Here is a 21,408-nt window from a genome sequence, read left to right as displayed (position 1 = left end):
TGTACTTTACCTTGTAGCTCCATGCTAACGTCAGCCAGCCTTCGTCCTCCAGTGGAAGACAAACTTTGCGGCGTAACGCGTCCTCGTGTGTGACGGCTGAACAGCACAAACGCTGAATTCACCTGACGATTTATTTCAACAGAATGAACCTCAATTCAGCTCTGCTGTTGTGACGCAGAGGCAGAAGTCTGCAAAAATCGATCGATCGATCAACCAGAACAGAGTGAAAAAAGCGTGACTGCGTGACAGCACTCACATCATTTTGGAGTGTGGACTCATTTAGATGTTCTGCTCAGCCGTGCGTCTCGTGATAACACACTGAAGGTTAATTATCAGAGACGTGTTCTTCTTTTACGAGCCACCTTGAAACCAAGAGAGTGTGGCAGCAGGACGTGTGTGTGTGTGTGTGTGTGTGTGTGTGTGTGTGTGTGTGTGTGAACTGGATCTCCAGCCGGAGGGTGGAGGTGAGGTGGTGAAAAACAGGGCAGATGTTTATGTATGAAGCTGCAGCAGTAGTTTTACCTGCAGCCATGGACACAAACACACACACACACACACACACACACACACACCTGCAAACACACTGATCAGGTCAAATGGAAGCGTGCTGAATCTGAACTTGTCGTATGCTGCTGGTGTTAAAGTAAAAGTACTCATGTTGCAGTTCAGTGTGTTGCTGTAGTTGCTGTGTTGGTTGATCTTCAGGTGTGTGGAGTCCAGCTGTCCCGGGGGAACCAGGACCTCCAGACCAGGTTCCTGAGCGCACACAGACAGCCGGTTTTCAGAGGTTTTTTAAAGAGCTGATTTAGACGTGTGAATGTGTAATCCTGAACCTGCTGCTGACTTAAATGTCCAGCAGTCAAACTTTTACTGAAGTCCACATACAAACATAATACACTTAAAGACACAATCAGCAATATTTCTCTGTTAAAATGAGTTAAAACGACTCGACGTTAGTTACACTTGCTGCGTTTCATTTCCTGTCGCCGTCACTTCCAGGAGAGTCTCAGAGTGAGGAAGGAAGCTGTGACTTCGTCCTCCTGTCTGCTGAAACCCTGTTTGACGGTTAAGGACGGTCAGAACTTACTGTTGGGTTTCGTCTGCGCTGACAGCAGATGTTTTCAGTCAGTCTGAGTGTAATGAAATGCTCAAGTGTGTTTTGAATTGTGTTGATTTCATTATACGACTGTGAAGGAAAGCTGCTTTACGATACACACCCATTTAATAGCACTGCAGTGAGGTGGCAGGCTGCACGCATGTAGGAAGTGTGTGTGTGTGTGTGTAATAAGCTGAATGTGAGGAATCTCAAAGTGCTTAGTTGCACTCCTCCTGGCTGCTCCTCTCAGCTTTCACTCCCGTTTAATTATTACTGACAGAGGAGACGGGTGTGTGTCCACCCTCTGAAACGCTCTCAAACCGTCAGCACGCGTCGTCTTCCATTTTATATCCCATCAGCTTCTGTCATCCGACCGAGTGCTGCGACATCAGCTCTTCGTTTCTCTTCCCTCGTGCTGCTTCTCGTCTTTCCTCCCCGAAGCAGCTTTTAATTGTGTTTGTACAATAACAAACGATCAGATGTTAAAACAGCCATCAGCTGAGTCTGCAGCTCCTCTCGGAGCCCAGCTGTGCTGCTCAGGTCCAACACTTGGAGGTAAACGTCTCTGCTGGAGACAAGCGGACAGAAGACATCATGCAACTTTCGTCCTCATGTTACGATACTACGATACAAACTAGACGTTTGACACCACGTGGAGCCCCATGCTGGGCAATGCAGGCCCAGGCCCCCTAGAGGCCCCGAGAGGCCCCAAGAGGCCCCGAGAGGCCATTTAAATCACAAAAGCGGTCAATACGCCCTGATTCTGCTCACGCTTGTTGTTCCTCTTATGTCTTCTTTCTTTCCATGTGTTCACCTGTAACATGTGGTCAGGCTGATGTTCAGACTGTGCTGTCTGGTTTGACGTCAGCCTCTCAAGATGAAAAGTTTTGGAAAGAGAAAAAAAAAGTCAGCTGAGTCAAAGAAGAAACCGAGAATAATTTCAGCACTAATAACAGTAATTAGTGTGTGTGTGTGTGTGTGTGTGTGTGTGTGTGTGAGAGAGAGAACAGTAGCTCCACTTTACATAAAATACATACTGTGTGTGCACCCAGGAGAGCTCGTTACATAAAGGTGCTCCTCTCAGGTTCATATCCATCAGCAGCTTACAGCAGACTGAACTGCTGCTGATATTACAGCACTTCAGTGTTTCCATTTGAAAACTGGCTTCCAGACAGGAAGAAGAAAACACACACGAGAAGCCAGAGAAGACAAAAAGAAGAGGACAGCTCACCAGCAAAGATGGACAGACATCAATCTGCAGGTGGATGACGTAACTATGAAGCAAACAAACACGACGATGCCTGCAAACACACGCTCGTATTTGATCACATCTGACACCACAGACGGAGGTGACGGAGGTGACGGAGGTGACGGCAGCTCACGGCGGTGGCCTCTCCGTCACCTCTCACTCGCTCTCGGTTTGTAACACACAGTACATCAGTGTGAGTAAAGGCTGACCTGAACGGAGATCCGACAGCTCAGTTCAGTCTCTCAGAACTCCAGTCAGTAGACGAATGGCACACAATCTTCTTACAGACTTCTGAGGTGGGAATAAAACTCCATGAAGCAGGAGTGAATACTGACAGGCAAAGTCTGTCTGTGATTCATCTTACAGGCGGTGAAACGTAGTGTGATCATCTGAGATGAGATAATCCTTTCTTAGTCCCACAGTGCAGAAATTTAGATTATTTCAGGGCGAGCTTATTAGCAGCCAGTTCGTTAAAATAAAGTCTCACATCTTTCACAACCAACCCAACCAAACTGCAGAACTCCCTTCATGCTTTAAGTTTCCTTCAGTGTCAGAGTAACACAGCGATAGCTGCAAGGCTACACAGCTAACAGAAGCAGCGAACAGGAGCAGCTAGCAGGAGCAGCTAGCAGGAGCAGCTAGCACAAGCAGCTGACAGGAGCAGCTAGCAAGAGCAGCTAGCAGGAGCAGCTGACAGGAGCAGCTAGCAAGAGCAGCTAGCACAAGCAGCTAGCAGGAGCAGCTGACAGGAGCAGCTAGCAAGAACAGCTAGCAAGAGCAGCTAGCAGCAACAGCTAACAGGAGCAGCTAGCACAAGCAGCTGACAGGAGCAACTAGCAAGAGCAGCTAGCACAAGCAGCTAGCAGGAGCAGCTGACAGGAGCAGCTAGCAAGAGCAGCTGACAGGAGCAGCTCCATGGCAACATAATATTTTCTACTAAAACCCAAGGTTACATTACATTGCATGAAGTTCTGAAACAGATTACGCATCAAACACAAGTCAGGAGTTTTTCATGACATTACTGAGGCTCAAAACATCTCATCAACATTGTTGTCGTGTTTGCGGTAAGCTTGACTTTCTCTCCCGTCCAGATGCAAACTAGTGAACAGAGAAGCCAGCTACTTAAAACAAACCTGGGGATGTGGGTGGTTTATGAACCCAAACTCATGTGTGATTACAGCCATTTCAGAGGAGAGAAAACAAAGTGTTTCGAGCACCAAAATCCTCCAGTTTGAACTAAGCTAACAGTCTTTTGCACACGCCGATGCATTAAACACACACACACACACACACTGTCCACATTTCTCTGCAAGCTCTGCTGATGCTCAGCACACTCGCAGTGTGTTTTTGTGTGTGCGTTTCAGAATGAGATGAGTAAACAGTGAACAGCGGCTTCTCTCTGTGGAGCAACACTAATCAGCCTCCAGCTCACTCATTAGCCCGCATGCTAAATACCTTGCTCATTAGCCCGCATGCTAAACACATCAGTCATTAGTCAGACTCATAAATTAGCCATTTATTTGACTGCATGCTAAATACCAATGTCAGTGTTAAATGTGTAATTTAGCAGCCTGAACTCTAAACACCTCTGTGATTAGGCACTGGACAGAATACTTAAAGCCTGAAATATTAGCATGCATGCTAAACAGCTGCGGTCGATATTGAGTGCCCTCAGCTATTAGCTAACGGATTTGGGAATCTAGTCGGAGCAATTAGTTAAACACTGACTGGTCACTGTGTGCTTGAAGCACAGTTTATCATTCTGCAGTTTCAGCAGCTCAGCTTAAAGCTGTGGGGGTCCTGCTGAGGTGGTTCGAGGGTGGGGGTCCTGCTGAGGCAGCTGAGGTGGTTCGAGGGTGGGGGTCCTGCTGAGGCAGCTGAGGTGCACTGTGATTTTATTGTTGCACGGTTGTTCTTCCTGTTACATCCAGTGTTATAATTACTTAACTCCCTGCTGAGCTCCTCAGGAAACAATATGATCTGGTTCGAGGGGAGCAGTTAACAGACACAGACACAAACACACCTCAGATCCCGGGGGAACTTTAGCTGGGAAATGGAACCAGATTTTCAGGAAATTTCCCAGGAAATGCCGGTTCAATGTATTGAACCTGGTTGTCTGGACCGTGCTGTTATTGTCATGTTGTATGGACCCCATGCTGTGTTGTTTTGATGACAGTGATGGCCAGTCCGTCTCATCATGTAGACATGTGTGCTGTAAGTCTGCTTCAGGAGTGCTGGACGTCCTGCTGTGTGTTGTTGATAAGAGCCGGGACCGGAAGCTGTCTCCTCAGCACCGGGAGTCTCTGGACAGTCCTGTCTGTTAGCATGTTGGTCTGTTCTGCCTCCACAGAGTCTGTTAACAAAGAGCAGCTGGCAGCAGTCAGTGGTGGACATGCAGTCAGTGAGCAGAGCCGACGGCGCCGCACCAGGTCCGTCTCACCTGTAAGGACCCGCAGGCAGCCGCCAAACGTCAAACTCCATGACAGTTTCCAACCCTTTGGTCTGATTTAAATAAGTCATTTTTGTTAACTCTTTTCTTTCAGTCTCTGAACTGAGAAAAACTGTATAGTAGTTAAAGACAAGACAATCATTTTCTGATCCAGTTTGAATTGTGACGTGAATCATGTGTGATGAAGATAATTCTGTGAAGTTGTGAAAGTGGAAGTTTGTTGTAAAGACAGTAAAGAACCATTTATTTTTCTAGTTTATCAGCTGGGCAGCTTGTGAATTTCTCCTCGGGGATCAATAACGTTTCGTCTTAGTTTGTAATATGACATCATCGTGGATTTGTTGAGTGCAGGAGAAAGCAGACTGTTTGTCGCCTGACAGTCGGGTTTAAATCTGTTCAACACAGAACGACTTCATATTTCTGAAGGTCGTTATCTTCTGGAGGCAGAGGTGAATTCAGTTTATTCTTATCTACTGTTTGGAATGAAACTCAGGAAATGTAAAAACTTCAGCTCTTTATCTGACATGATTTAAAAGTGTTTGTCTCCTAAAACTACGTGTTCACACAGCCGCTCTGTAAAAATATGTACATTTTAATAGAAACACTGTGCTGCTCACATTATGTTTCTGATCAGCACGATAACAAACGTTATAACAAACGGAGCAGCGCGCTAACAGCTGTTCAAACTGGTGAAACTATGTGATCACATGACAGCGTTTTGTATCTACTCTGATGGCTAAGTCAATCACATTAACATAATTGGAGTACGTTGGGGTTCCGAGTTTCCCACATTATTCTCTTAATGACTTCATAATTACATCTCGATGCAAACTTGGATGATCACATTCGTCAGGTTCAACGACATGACAAGCAAAAGTGAACACGGAGAAAACGCTTTGTGAGTCGTTACAGACGGGTCCAAGGTTTCCCATTCAGCTGAGCTGCATGAAACAACAGTGTGAACACAACAACGTTAGACGGCTGGATCTTGTTTCCTCCGTTCACAGAAGCACAAATGTCAGCATCATGACGGTGATGGAGGTAAAGGTTCATCCTCTGAGGATCACGAGTGTCCCAGTGCTGCTTATGCTATCAGCAGGCGACTCAGCCATAGTTTGACAGGAACTCCTCTTTAGAAGTCAGTCCTGTCTCGTGTTTGCACAATTAATCTGCAAATACGCTTTCAGGGAAACGTATTGGCAGCTGAGTTACACTGTCAACTGACATGGGGGAAACACTGTTAATTAACATAACTGGAAAGGTACCGCCTTCTGTATGCTGTGACCATGGCGTTATTTAACTGTTATGGTTACATCAAGTCACTTATTTTTATAATGACGCAGCTCAAAATCACAAACCCCAATGCCCTCGACACCATCCAGGCTGACCACCTCAAATGTAAACGTAGTGCTTCATTCACTCAGAGGAACACCGTGTTGGGACATAATCCAGGTGTCCCACACCAGGACATCTGAGACGCTCGGCTCGGATCCTCAGACCTTCAGACCCTCCAGTGGTCCTCTGCTGTCTGAGTGCAGACTGATGCAGTCTTCAGCGTCCACGGCCCCAGCAGCAGCAGTAATGGCAGGCAGTGGAGCCGTTTTTCCGGCCCGGTTGTCCCACCAGGAGCTCGGAGCAGAGGTGAAGGAATCGGCTCGCCGTGCAGAGAGCTACCATGACTAACGCCGCTGCCTGCTGCCTGCTGCCTGCTGCCTGCTGCCTGCCCTCTGGTATGCGACTCCCTCCAGGGACAGCTTAGACCAATCCCTGTGCAGATTACTGCAAAGCCGCCGCACTCTATCCTCCCTTCAGTCGCAGCCAAACTTCTCATTGAGATAAAACAATAATTATACATTTCGTGTTGCCTTATAGCCTCACACAGGCTTCATTCTTCTGAGAACAAACGTGTTCGGTCTGATCGTCTGTCATGCTTTGATGTGGCAAACAGCTTCATTTTTACTGTTTTTGTCCCAGCTGCTCGAAATTCAGTTTCTCAAAGAGATTAAAAATCAATGAAGACTGTTTCTCTTTTATCAAAGCTTTTCAGAAGTGTATCAAATCGATTGAAGATGAGATGAATTAGCTTTTCCTCACTCGTCTTTGAGCCATCAGTCACCTGAATCTCTCTGCTCTCCACGAGTTAACTGAGAGGCCAGCCTCCATTTCCCCTCCATCTGATAAGGAAGGCAGCAGTGGAAAGAACTGCTGATCCACACTTTAAAGAGCTTTTTCCTCAAAAGTCATATGTGAGGATGTTTTCTGAGAGTTACCTGTAGGTATTCTGACTTTACTTCATGTCATCAGTCTGTCTCGAGTGCATTTATTTTGTGATAAGGTTGGTAATATACTTTTCCTCTGCAGCCATTTCTCTCAGCCTGTCTTGTCTGCTTCCATTTCTGTCATTTGCTGTGTATTTTTTCCATAAGAGCGACTGTTCATGCAGAGAAAGGTGTGCCCTGAACATCTCTGAAAAATGGTGACTCAGGAAGGAAGCCATTTATATCTCATTTCCCTCGCTCGCCTCTTTTCCTCCCACAGAACTGAGTGTTTAAAAAGCACACGTTGTTGTTGGTGCGTTTTATTTCAGAGGCGCACAGCCGGACGCTTCGCTGCAAAATACAGCCGAGTTTATTCAAATCAAAGCGGTTTCACACTGATGCATGATGACTGAATGGAAATGACACATCGACAATTAAATTGTCTTTATTGATACTGAAAATATTAACCCCAAAATCAAAAATACGAAATGGAACTAGATGACGTTTCCCTTGTGGACCTCAAAGTGCCATAAACTACACCTGAAAAGCTCCACTGCGACGTCTCGTTCCAGAAATCATGGCAGGTTTGCTCAAGATGATCCAAAGACCGAATGAGCAGCTTCACAGAGGAACTATTTTATTTATGTATCACCGCTCAGAAGGAAACACGCAGCTACTCAGGGACAAGAAGCCAGACAGTAAAGCCAATATGCGTGCATAAACTTTAATCCTCCATACAGATAGACAAAAGTATCCAGACACCCCTCTTTGGGCTCGGCCCCTGACTTCCACTGAAGGGAAATCTTAATGCTTCAGCACACCAAGACATTTTGGACAATGCTATGCTTCCAACTTTGAGATTGTGAGCCAGGCCTGTTGGTCCAACATCAGTGTGTGACCTCACAAATGCTCTACTGCATGAATGGGCACAAATTCCCACAGAAACACTCCAACATGTTGTGGAAAGCCTTCACAGAAGAGTGGAAGCTGTTAGAGCTGCAAAGCTGTCTGTGTGTTTACAATGAGACGTCATTAAAGTCCCTGTTGGTGTGATGGGCAGCTGGCCCAATACTTTTGTCCATATAGTATATTAAATCTCATAGTTCATAAATACAGTTCATCTTTGTGTTCGTGTTAGCTGTTAAACGCTGCTAAACTTTCACTGTTCTAACTAAACGCTAAACTTCTGGTATTTTTCCTGTTTTGTCAGTTTCTCAGGTGATCTGCATGACCTGCAGCGTGTGGACATAAAAACAAATATTTTAATTAAATATTAATGATTTATAAAGTGTCTGATTTTTTCTGGTTTTCTTTGAAGAAATAACCCCTCTTTATTTCTGTTGTCCCTGCTGTTTGCAGTGGCAGCACACACACACACACACACACACACACAGAGGCTAATGACGCCATTCTCCAGTGTGGTTTAATGGACCGGCTAACAACAACCATCACACCCAACACCAGGCGAATGTCACACATCAGCGGCAAAGTGGCAGATCGTTTTGGGACAATCAAAAATCAAATGTCCATATATCTGCTCAGGTGTGTTCAGCGGCACGTCGGCGGGCCGTAATCAAAGAGTCAGACAGCGGTTCATTGACCGTTTCACTGTTTCTGCCGCCGAACAGACGATAAAACTTTACAACCACAAAAGTTTTCCAGACAGTTTAAACGTCGAGCGTGACAGCAAATAATCTTCAAATGGGCTTTTTAAGCAGGAGGAAGCTGGTGTAACCTGAGTCGAGACACTGTCCCCTGTCCTTCAATACAGAGAAAGTGTGTCAGAAAACAGATAAATGGAGGTCTGATCCTGTGTCTGCTCTCCGTGGCCTCCTCGTCTACCTGATCCCATCTCTCTGATGTCTCCCTGCTGTACTCCATTTGCTCCTTTTTCTGTTCCTCGTCCTCAAATTGCTTGTTCCTCCGTCATCTGCTGCCATCGTGCTTTCATCTAATTCCCAGGATATCACTCTTTTATCTGCACTGATCCTCCTCCGATACCCTCAGCTCGTCCGTCTGCCACTCAGCGGCCTCTTCCTTTTCGATTAGTCTGCAGACTGTGTTAAACTGAGGGACTGTGGACGACTGAGCGCATTAAATCTGTTGACAAAAAAAATTACGAACGCATCATTTCAACCAACCGTTTAGCATCTGTGAACAGTAAATCAGCACTGAATGAAGGGTTTGTCACAACATCGCTGAGGACGTGTGATGATGCTACGTGTCACGTCAGTTAACCTGTCGCTCTTTGACTTCCTCCGCCTGGCTTAAACTTTAGACCGTCTGCCCGCATGTCTCGTATCTGTCCCCCTTGTCCCCCTGCATGTGTTGCATCTGTCCCCCTTGTCCCCCTGCATGTGTTGCATCTGTCCCCCCTGTTCCCCTGCATGTGTTGCATCTATCCCCCCTGTCCCTGTCCCCCTGCATGTGTTGCATCTGTCCCCCCTGTCCCTGTCCCCCTGCATGTGTTGCATCTGTCCCCCTTGTCCCTGTCCCCCTGCATGTGTTGCATCTGTCCCCCCTGTCCCCCTGCATGTGTTGCATCTGTCCCCCCTGTCCCCTGCACGACCTGTAATTCCGAAGGGACAACTAACTCTAATTCATTTTAGTAGTAGTTTGGAGTCTGTGCCGCCAAGCGAGGAGGATGTGAGTGCAGAGGAGCAGTGCATAATTATATGCAGAAATTAACTTCTGACATGTACAGACCAGCTAGCAAGAGACAAAAAACCTTGCGTTTCTTTTTCAAAGCGGCCCATGTAAGTTGAGGAGTAATGTTTTTAATAACATTAGCTAAATGATGTCAAGCCTGCTAGCGAGCTTCCTGCTGGAAAGTCTTGTTAATATGTTTTCATTTAAAACATGTGCCGGACAGGCAGACAGCAGTGACTGGAGAGCCTTTTGCACATTTCAGGACAGGCTTTGTGGTACTGTTGCTGCCGCTGCAGAAGATGGCCTTTCCCCTGTTTATCAGGTGTATTGGTTGTTTGGTTTGGTGCCTTTGCTGCTAAGGAAATGCGCGGGTGAATGGGAGTGGATCTTCCAATAAATCACTAAATAAATTCATCTTCCTCCCAAACAATCTGTCCCCCTCACTTCTGAAGTGATGGCTACGCTCGTGGATGTCGTATTTTCAGGTATTACACACTGAAATGATAAATAGCAGAGTTCTAAACAACTCTGTGGCCCCTTAGGGTCACCGGCAGCAGGTCTCTCAAATCGTGGTGATGACACGACAGAAGTAAGGCTGGGTGACAAACTGGATGAGACGAGATTTATATTTAAAAAGTCGTTTTGTTCAGGCTGAAGTATAAAGTAGGGCAGTGGAGAAGAGAGCCAAGAGTCTCACGCATCCTAATTCAGATGTCTGAGATCCACCCTGTTTACCTAAATGAAAGTCTGCTGCTGAGGATGTTCTGCATGAGGGTGGAAAATCGTTCTGGCAGACGGGAGGCGATGAATCCAGAATTAGGAGCAAAATGAAAAGGCGTCTCTTGAAAAGCAATGAGGAAGCTTCCTCGTCAGCTGAAAGCTGGAACCAGCAACAAAGGCTGGACCTCTTCAGCACCCTCAGCCTCAGTGTTTTGACTTTTAAACAGGGTCAGATGGAGTCTCTTCGGTCGTTTGGCCTCTGTGGCTGCTTTGCGTCCTTCGCTTTTCATTTTGCATCTGACTTTTTCATGTTCGATAACATGCAAGCGTGGTGGCCTTTCTGGAGTGAAAACATCCCCAACCTGCCGTTCACTAAAGAGCAGGAGAGGGATGCTAACATTATCGTCCTGTTAGCATCATGGCTACGACACTCATGTCGCTTCCTCTGACCGCACACTTTTCGTGAGCAGGTCAACCTTCACCACAGCCGGATGTACAGAAAGCACATAAAGCAGGTGGATGAACCTTAATGAGGGAGAGAATCTCCTCTGCAGGCTCTCAGGCTGGTAGTGATGGTCCTCAAAGAACAAAAAGACAGAAAGAAGGAAAGGTTGCACTAACGACTCGGCTCTCTCCGCCCACAACCAACTTCTCCACCCTGTGAGCCGCCCTGTGAGGATCTGCTCCACCATGTGACAGCTGGATGCTGCTGTCAGTCACGGTTGCTTTCACATCATAACAGTAAACTCAGTAGAGTGCAGGTCTCCGCCAGGTGTGCACATCTGGACAGTAACAAAGTGACCACCAGGTACGCTGCCCGAGCACAGGGGGTCCAGCTTGAGAGAAAGTCCAGGTCCAGAACATCACAGTGTGGCTCGCTATTCAGTGACTCACGCGTTGCAGCATCAGCGTCTAAACGCACTCAACACCTGCCTGTCAGGTCAAAGGCTGCAGTTTATATTTCATATTTTAAGTCATCATCTTGTGTCTGTTTCACTGGTGTTCGTCTTTGTGTCTGTTCTGTTTATTTCCTTTCTGTAGTCTGTGTTGTGTAAAGCACTCTGTAACACGGTTTTAAGGACTGTATAAATAATCTGTATTGTTGGCTGAAAGTTCTCGTCTGCTCTCTCCAACGAATCATGACTTTGTACTTCTTGAATTTTTAATCCCTTCTTCTAAATCCAAACTAACCTTGGACGTAGTGAAACTTATTTCACTCTCACCTGTTCTTCCTCTCTGGATTCTATTATAAGTTTTAAGCTGAAAAGCCAACAAATCCTCTTCTGCTTTGTTAAATATTCATGCTCGAGTGCGAGACAGAAGAAAAGCAGTGCAGGAAAAACTCTTTTGTTCACTGTCACACGAGAGACAAAAAATACAGCTGGAGCACAAAGTCGACGAGTCATATATAAAATCATTTGTGATGTAATTCAGCATGCGGCACACGAGCTTCCTCTGAGGAATAAAGATAATTTAGCTCCTTTGTGAACAAACTGCTGGTGTTAGAGGGCACACACCTGCACAGACTGCGGCTGTGTTTACATGTGTGTTGAACATAAGCCCGTTTACCTGTGCCTTTGTAATCCCGCCCTCTAAAGTGCTCTCAAAAAGCCTGCTGTCCTGCCCCCCCACACGCACGGTCCTGTTCAAGGCTGACGGAGGACGACGCTAACGTCCAATGAGAAAGCTTCATGAGCAGGGGTCGTCTCCTAATAGTAATAAGTGTCTGATGGTTTTCCTCCAGTCCAAGTCAAACATTTCCTGAAATCACTAATATGTCGTCTAATGCTGCGTACACTACAGCTGGGCCTGCGGTTTAGATTTAAATCACAATGCTGCTTCTTCAGCCCTGCAGTCTGGTTGGCTTTCGGATCATTTCGAGCCTCGTTGGGGAGCTTGACGGTTTCCTTGTAAGCTGAACAGTTCGGCTCAAACTGTTTCTGCCTGCCTGCCTGACTTTAGTTTGAGGATTCTCGCCTGCTCCTTGTCGGATCCGCCTGTCTGGACTGCCGTCTCTCTGGTTTTGATTCTTGTCTCAGTCTCGTTCCCCCGCTCAGTCATCACAGATGTGGTCTTGTAGTGGTTTTCACTGTCCTGGTTGACCTCTCCTTCAGCCCCCCGGACTCTGACAGCACTCGGAGCTTTGCTGCAGGGTTCGAGTCTAGAACCTTCCACTCGGTCACTTCATTCATGATGCTGTATTGGTTATGGTGATCAATAACCTCTCTGATGCCCGTCAAATTCAACATCAGCAGATGTGAAGATTTCCTCCAGTTAAAGTGAGAAAACACAGCTTCTAATCGTCGGCTCAGAAAACTGATTTATCTTTAACTAAACTCCCCAAATATTTAGTTTAATGTCAGTGAATACTGAACACAAATATCCATTTGAACAATACAGTTTCTGTTCTGCGTTTAAGTTTAAAAACAAAAACATGAATTATTAAACTAATCGTGAAAAAAGTTGCCCATGAATATTCTGTTGATCTACTTACTGATAAATCAACCAATCACATCAGCTCTACAGCTAATAATCAATAACCAACAACACAGAGTGTTTGCTGCTGCAGAAACAGACCCCATGCTGAGCACTTTACTGTCTGTTCCCACCTGCACTTCTGGTTTTAATCCCAACTGCACTGACCTGACGTAAACTGATCAACATCCTGCAGTAATTAAATAAAAAATACACCACAAAAAAGAAAAGACTAACAGATAACAGAGTGAGTCCACGTCAGGAGGTCGTCGCACGGCGTCGAGTTGTGTACCGAGTTAATGAGCCAAAACATTTAAGAAGTGTTTTATAACACACTGTTCTACTGCGCCCATAGAGCCCTCCAACAGCACAAGTCAGCTCCTCAACACACGCGCAGAACTGACACACACACACACACACACACACACAGTACTGACACACACACGCGCAGTACTGACACACACACGCAGTACTGACACACACACAAACACACACACACACACACACACACAGTACTGACACACACACACACAGTACTGACACACACACACACACACAGTACTGACACACACACACACACACAGTACTGACACACACGCGCAGAACTGACACACACACACACAGTACTGACACACACACACAGTACTGACACACACACACGCAGTACTGACACACACACACACACACACAGTACTGACACACACACACACAGTACTGACACACACACACAGTCCTGACACACACACACAGTACTGACACACACACACACAGTACTGACACACACACACACAGTCCTGACACACACACACACACACAGAACTGACACACACACACACAGTACTGACACACACACGCAGAACTGACACACACACACACACACACACACACACACACAGTACTGACACACACACACACGCAGTACTGACACACACACACACACAGTACTGACACACACACACGCAGTACTGACACACACACACACAGTACTGACACACACACAGTACTGACACACACACACACAGTACTGACACACACACAGTACTGACACACACACACACACAGAACTGACACACACGCGCAGAACTGACACACAAATGCTGTGTTTTGGATGTCTGACATAATGTGATTGTGTTTCTGTGCATCGCATTGTTTAAATGCATGTCCTGTCTGTGTGTGTGTGTGTGTATGTGTGCGTGTGTGTGTGTGTGTGTGTGATGCAGTGGCTTTGCGAGCATTGCTGGCACTACAGAGACATCCTTAGTGGATTGGAGAACAAAGCGAGAGGCTCTTAATGAGCTCTGCCACTGCTGAGACCCAAACTAGGCCAGCCAACAGACCGTGTGTGTGTGTGTGTGTGTGTGTGTGTGTGTGCTGACACACACAGATCACAGTGCAGGACCAGCAGTGGGACCTGAACCAACCAAGGACATCAGCCAGGTGACTCCAAACACAGCAGCTCCGCAGTGAGAGAATGTTTGTTCTGTTAAAATTCCCTCAGCAGATAAACAGAGCAGCAGCACAGGAAGCTGCTGCTGATGAACGTCCTCCTCAGGTGTGTCGCTGCCGCCACACTCGCTTTCAAAAAATGTTTCATGCAGCAGAACCGCAGATATGGTCTTTTTTACTCCACATGTCCCTCAAAACCCGCCACGCCCACGTTACCCACAATGCAACTCGCCCTGCTGACCGCTGTGTGTGTTATGTTAAACTCCACAGGTCTGGTCCGCACATTTGTTTCAGTTCCAAACTTCTGACATCACTCGAGGACACCTGTCAGACGCCACACAGCGCCCCCTGGAGACACTAAACAACTGAAACGTCTTGTTTGACACGTGCAGTAGAACAACAGTACCTGGAAACACACACTGACTTGAACATGATGAAGGAGTTTATCTTAAAATGAGAGCAGAAACAACAGCAACACTTTCCTTCTTTTCTGTTTTTCCCTCCTGACACTTCAGGCAAAATTCAGACTGAAACCCACACAACAACTGATGCTGAGCCCTCTTCTGTCTCTGCATATGTGAAGTTCTCACAAAGAAACTTTTTTCTGTTTCATCTGCCAGCTCCAAACATTGAGGAGAAATCAACAGGCAGCAGGAGGCCTAATTAACAGTCTGTGTTGGCGGCTTACCCTCAGTCAGACCCATGTGGATGCTCCAGTAGTTCTGCAGACACTGCAGCTCTTTCTTCATGCCTCTCTTGCAGCGGCAGTCGTACAGGGGCGAGTCCTGCAGCACCTCCAGCGCCCCCTGGCACTCCTTGGAGGCCAGCATGGCGCTGCGCTCCTTGTCCCCCCCAGAGAGGCACTGGCGCATGATCCGGTAACGAGAGCTGCACTGGCTGTTCTGGTTGCACAGTTCAGAGGCTCGGACGCAGTCCAGAGGTTCCCTCCAGCCGGGGGGGCCCAGCTCTGAGTCACACACACACACATCTGCAGGGAAAGACAAACACGACTCAGACTGTGAACTGCTAATGAGGCTTCATGTGTGCTTGTGCTCAGGTTACAGCAGTGGTTTTCAAAGCGGGGTCCAGGGACACCCAGGGGTCCCTCAGGGTGTTCCAGGGGGTCCTGGCAAAAAGGGGAAATCATTTATTTTCACTCTAATTTCATCCATAAGTGACGCAATGACAGAATGTTTGGCTGTTCTGTAATAAAATTCTGATCAGAAGAGGACCCTGTGACAACACTAACGGGGGTCTGTGGACTAATTTGTGTCTGTTATGAGGATCTTGAACTGAAAAAGGTTTGGGAGGAGCAGGGAGGTGCAGCTACTGTGCTCTTACTTTGGGACTCAAAATCTCACAACAAAAGGATTCAGAAGTCTTATTTTGAAGGGCCAGGAGATGCAGTGAAACGTCGTCTACCTGCGGATCGAATTTCACACTCAGCTGCTAAAAATAAAGACGAAGAACAAGCAGCTCTTCTCAAACTAAGAGATCCACTTTAAGTCACAAGGACGTGACCCCAGACGGGATTTAAAGGACACGAGGAGCAGCCGGTCCACAAAGAAACAGGAGCTCATGGTGGCTCTAATTAAATGACCCACATTCAGTGTGAATCACTAAGCAGAGCAGGTGATGATCCAGTGAGTCCACCTCCTCCACAGACCTGGATCCTGACTGAATGAGGCTCTGATTTCATCTGCTGTAAATCTAAAGGGAAACGCTGCAGCACTCAGCACAGCTCTTTTTCTCTTCCAGCTGAGACAAGCTTCTCTAAATGCTGTCACCCGCTGCCTTTTACGCTCTCGCCGACGACATCGGCGACATCATCGGCGACGTCATGGCTCAAAGCGAGCATCGGGTATCGGCGAGACGGTTCGTACGTCTCACGGCTCGTTTCACTCGTCTGTTTGTGGTGAGGCGATCTGAGATGCTCCCGACAGAAACGCTCGCTCGGTTTGTGCTTTTGTTTGTTTGTTTATTGTTTTGATAATCAATGAATTGGGATTTTCTGACACTATCTGAAGAGTCTTTTGGATTGCTGGAAAAAAGAGGGACTTGAAGACGTCACTTTGGACTCTGATGAGCATCTTTCATAGTTTTTGTCATTTAATAGACTAAGCAATTAATCAGTAATGAAAATAATCATTAGTGGCAGCCTGGAGATGAAGGCTGTCCCTGTTCAGCCTTTATGACGAGTAATAATCCACTGACAGTCTCTGCTGGCCTAACAAGCAGGTGGAGTCTAATTAGCCGAGCGTCACAGGTGAGGTTTACCTGTGAGAGGCAGCTGAGGTCGCGTCTGTTTGCAGGACGTTCGCCCTCCGTTGTTTTACAGGCTTCAAACTCTTTTACATACGTTTGGGACGTTAGGTGGAAAAAGTCAACGACTGATCGGTTAGCCAACAGAAAATCAAACTCAGCAGTTTCAATATCAAACCTGTCAGCCATTCATTCAGTCAAAATAATGAAGAAAAGTCATGAAGATGTCATTTTGGATGGAAGGAAAGACCTCCACCCTCCGAGGCCTGTCAGTCGTACGTAATGCGTCGTGTTCACCGTCGTCACGTCCGGTCTGAGACTGCACGGCTGTGAGCTTTAATGAAGCTGCTGTTTGACACGTCTTTAATGTGCTTTTTGGTTTGGACTCAGCAGTCAGACAAACTAGAGCGTCGCGTCTACATTGCAATGAATTGTGGGAGGTTGTATCAGTGAAGCCTACTAGCAATAGCTGCTCCTCCACTGACTTATTCTGCCACGCTGTCAGACTCAGGTTGACTCTGCCTGGCCAAAACCTGTCGCCTACATTGCCCACAATGCAACTCACCGTGGCTAACGGATGAGATGAACACCTGTGCTGTAGGTTATTTAGATTAAAATTAGCTCCACCTCAGCCAGCTGTGACATGAAACGCTGCTGGCAATACCTGATACCTGTGCCAGCCAATAAATGATCAGAAACAGAGGAATGTGACGCGCTCTGAGTCAGTGTCATCATTCCACAGTCCGTCCACCAGGGGGCAGGTTAGTGTTCAACTGCAAACTGCTGGTCACAAATACATTTGAGGAAACTTGTCTGATGTCAGACTGTCAAACATGAAGACCAGCATCAGGTTCTGAACTGCTGCCTCCCTCAGGCTCCACCACAGGACAGGAGCCAGCTTTCCGCCTCAGCATGTACTTAAGTAGTACTTAAGTAAAATTTGATACGTGTAATTTTTACTGTGCTGTTTTGCTGCTTTTACCCGAGTAAGTGACAGTAAGTACTTCCTCCAGCCCTGCTGCACAGACTCTGCACCCACCCGCCAGCCGGACCATATGCACAATTCTATACAGCACAAGTACTGTAAATGTTATATGTGTGTGTGTGTGTGTGTGTGTGTGTGTGTGTGTGTGTGTGTGTGCGAGGACACATTTCAGAACTGAGACCAATGAGCTGGGGATGGCCTGTCCATGTGGGACAAAAGCTGTCCCTGACTGGGGACAAAGGTGTGTAAGGTTGGGGCAACGCCGTAATTACAAACAAATTCGTGTTATTCCGATCACTAGTTCAAGTTCTGCTGTGGTTTGTCCGTGTGGTGTTTCCGTACCGCAGCAGCAGCTGTTGCTGGACTGCTGTGGGGACATTCAGTCTCCGACACTGTGCTGTCTGTCTCGACCTGCTAAAGGGAGGGGAGACAGGACTGTGGAGAGAGTGAGACGCAGGCCATACGAATCTGTTGTAAAATAAGAATGAATGAATGAAAATAAGAGGAGGACCGAGGAAAAACTGGAGCGGAGAACATAAAGCTGAAAACGAGATGAGAACAAACACTCCTGCTGACCTCACACTTCCTGTAAGAACACACAGGATCTGCTGCTTGTGTTTGTGCTGCGTTCACGTCCAAGCTCAGCCATCAGCCACAGGAAAACATGAGAGAAAAGAGGGAGGGGACCGACCCCCGGCAGGGTTGGTCCCCCCCCTCAGTGTTGACTTAATGGCGATGGTGGCGTAAAGTCTGCGTGTGTGTGTGTGTGTGTGTGTGTGTGTGTGTGTGTGTGTGTGTTTCAGGCGAACACCTCAGATATCACACATGTGATCTCACTAACCTCTAAACACTTACTTAACTCTTAAGAGAAACTCTGAGCCTTGAACAAAACGAGACCCGCAACTGAATGTGGTTTTAATCGGACTCGTGAACCTTCACCGGAGCGATGGAGGGTGCAGGAGGGCGGGGGGGCTGAAGGAGGGGGGTGGAGGTGGAGGTGTGGGGGTGACATCTCAATCATCTCCTGAGGACTCAAAGATTTAATGAGAAATGGAAACGTCCCACATAGACCGCCCGTGGACCCTCACCTGCAGGTGTGTGTCCAGTGCGTGTGTGCGCGCGCACGTTTGTGTGCGCGTGGGTGGGGTGAGACTGTTTTACTCACCTAGCACAAACACCAAAGTGACGATGTTAATCAGGATCATGTCGCGTCCAGCAGTAATCCTACGGGGCAGTAAAACGGAATGAAGGTTCAGGTCTCGGCGCCGTCCGGTCCGCTTCAGCCCCGGCTCTGCCCCTCTCCCTCCCGGCGTCTCTCACTCTCTGTCTCTTTCTGAAACGGAAACCAGCAGAACTGCCGCCGACATGGTGGAGCGACTAACTACCCCTGGAGACGGTGCTGACGGGGAGCCCGGAGCCTCCTCGGTGGACTCAGAGCAGCGCGGAGGGACAAACGCTCACAGAGTCCGTGACGGACCGCATGTTCCGGTGCAGCGGCGCGCGTCGGAGTATCCACGGTTCATCCGGAGAGGTCGGCTCGTGAACGGAGAAACAAACACTTTCCCTACACGTTAAACATCCAAGGCGCCGCCTGACCGCCGTCCGCTCGCGCTCCTCCAACTTTCCCGGTGGTCGGTGTGTCTGTCCTCCCGACCCTCTCAGTCCGTTCACACGGGCACCAGTCTCACTGAGGGAAACAACAACGTGCGCACTTGAGTCGGTTTGCTGCGCACCGGAGCAGCCTGACGCGCAATGGCACGCGCGCCTGCCTGTGATGTGGCTCTCGATCCACTTCGGCTTCGCGCGTCCGCTCGCGTCTCCTTCAGCAAACCTCGCGCGTGCGACCACTGAGGAAAAGCTGGAAACCGCCTCCCCTCTTCACTGTCCTCCTCCCCTCAGCGCGCGCGCACACACACAGGCTCACTCTACGCGCGTGCGTTACTTCTCCAGGCGTCTAACAAGAACGCGCGCGTGCACACACTCCGCACTGTGACCCGAGGTGATGAGGCGCGCGGCCACATCAAAGCCAACAACCCCAAATACCAGACACGCACACACCGCGCACGCGCTCCCCCAGTGTGAGCACACGCGGGCACAGTTTTGGTTTCACAGTGAAGTGAAAAACAGAAGATGAATTGTGACGTCAGGTGAGCAGAAATGTGCACGTGCCTCAGCTCTGACTTCATCTTCTTCCCGCTGACTTCACTTCAGAACACCTCGTGATTTCAGCAGTGACTCTCCTCAGCCCTGAGTTCTGTCTGCAGGGTTTTCTGTCAGGCGCAGCTCAGGGCGGGAGGACCCTCAGCACACGTGTTGCTCCTCTGGCTGCTGCTCCTTATCTTCCACACGTTTGTCATGTCACGCCGTCAGACTCGGGACGGACGCTCTTTTTCATTCTTCCCACAGTGCAGCTCGGCCTGCCGGCGGTTGGTGGTTGGTGGTTGGTTGGTTGGTGGCAGGTGGTGCTGAGAGCTGATGGAGCCGAGAAGACTTCTGTGTTAATTTGCTCGTGCGCTTAAAAGCAGACAAGGTGATCGATGAGGTGAAGCTTCTCAGAGGAAAGTTAAACTGGTGTATGACTGCTGATGGTTTCTGATGTGATGCGGTCGTGATTCACGTATGATTTCCCCGTCATGCTTTAGCATGCGGCTCATGAGTCAGCGCTTCATATCAAACTTTACGACATCACAGAATGTGAGTCACGGCTGGCACGGCGAGAGGCAGACCTGCTGCTTCTCTGCACATATTTTTAGCTCTTAAATTGCAGCTAATTGAGCTAATTTAGCTATTAAATAGCCTGTGAGATGTCAGCAGGTGATCCCGGGCTCCTCGTTGTGCCTGAGGCCGAACGTGTCTCGCGCTGCGGGAACGTATTCTCGCATTGTGACACTAAAAGCATTCACTGAGCGAATTTCCATCAAGTCTGGATTAGCTCACCACATGGTTCACCAGAATCCCCTGCGAACGATCTGCCAGTCAGCCCTCACATGGTTCGATAACCGCTGGCTGCTTTTAAGAAACAAGCGTATGGACTTTTATTTAAGTAGAAACTCCAGTGCGTGTGATATTTACGTATTATACGCCTCAGTCACAGCTCGCAGGACAGTGAAGTCACAGTGTTTTACACGCTGTAGCCTGCAGTTCGGCTGAACGGAGTCCAGGGAGGACAAACCGCTGCAGGTGTTTTGTTCCAAGTGTTTTCAGACGTATTTGTTCATTTTCTATGGTTGTTTTTGAGTGGAGAACAACAAAACCACCGGGACTTCGTTAACCCCAACCAGGCGGCCAGATAGCAGAAAACCCATCACAGAGTAACACTTTGAGCTGGAGGGTTAAATGTACTTCGGTGTGTACTGCATGTAAGTGTGGAAGTATTTATCGGTCTGAGACGGGGGCTCGTGAACCAGCTGGCCCTTCCTCCCTCCAACAAACTGGATGATACGTTCAATTTGAGATGTGTTCATCCAAGCAGCAGGCTGCAACAAAAGGCCGCACGCAGCCCCCTCATTATGTCAGATTCAGCAACAAGATGAAAGGAAGCAGGACGCACTGAGCTGTGCATCCGCTGCAAATAAAACTCACTGAGAGGGAACACGACCCACAACATCTCCTCAAGAAGAACCTGTTCACGTCAGCTGTCTGTCTGACTGACTGTCTGACTGACTCTCTGACTGACTCTCTGAATGTCTGACTGTCTGACTGTCTGTCTGACCGACTGTCTGACTGTCTGTCTGACTGACTCTCTGAATGTCTGACTGTCTGACTGTCTGTCTGACTGACTCTCTGAATGTCTGACTGACTGTCTGACTCTCTGACTGT

The 21,408-nt window shown here is 47.9% G+C and overlaps 1 protein-coding gene across 1 annotated transcript in view; it reads right to left on the bottom strand.

Moving 5' to 3' along the window:
* gfra2b (GDNF family receptor alpha 2b) overlaps positions 1-19,484 on the bottom strand; it is a 51,917-nt gene extending 32,433 nt beyond the window's left edge. Inside the window, exons 1-2 of the mRNA XM_046375380.1 lie at positions 18,755-19,484; positions 15,031-15,330 (exon numbers count right to left, since the gene is read on the bottom strand). Of these exons, the coding sequence (XP_046231336.1) occupies positions 15,031-15,330; positions 18,755-18,794 (340 nt within the window). The 5' untranslated portion in view covers positions 18,795-19,484. The remainder of the gene's footprint in view (positions 1-15,030; positions 15,331-18,754) is intronic.
* Between the last annotated feature and the right edge of the window lie 1,924 nt (positions 19,485-21,408).

Source organism: Scatophagus argus, chromosome 20 (assembly GCF_020382885.2).
Source record: "Scatophagus argus isolate fScaArg1 chromosome 20, fScaArg1.pri, whole genome shotgun sequence".
Taxonomy (NCBI): Eukaryota; Metazoa; Chordata; class Actinopteri; family Scatophagidae; genus Scatophagus; species Scatophagus argus.
Note: the sequence above shows the minus strand (reverse complement) of the source record. Positions and strands in the feature narration are given on the sequence as shown.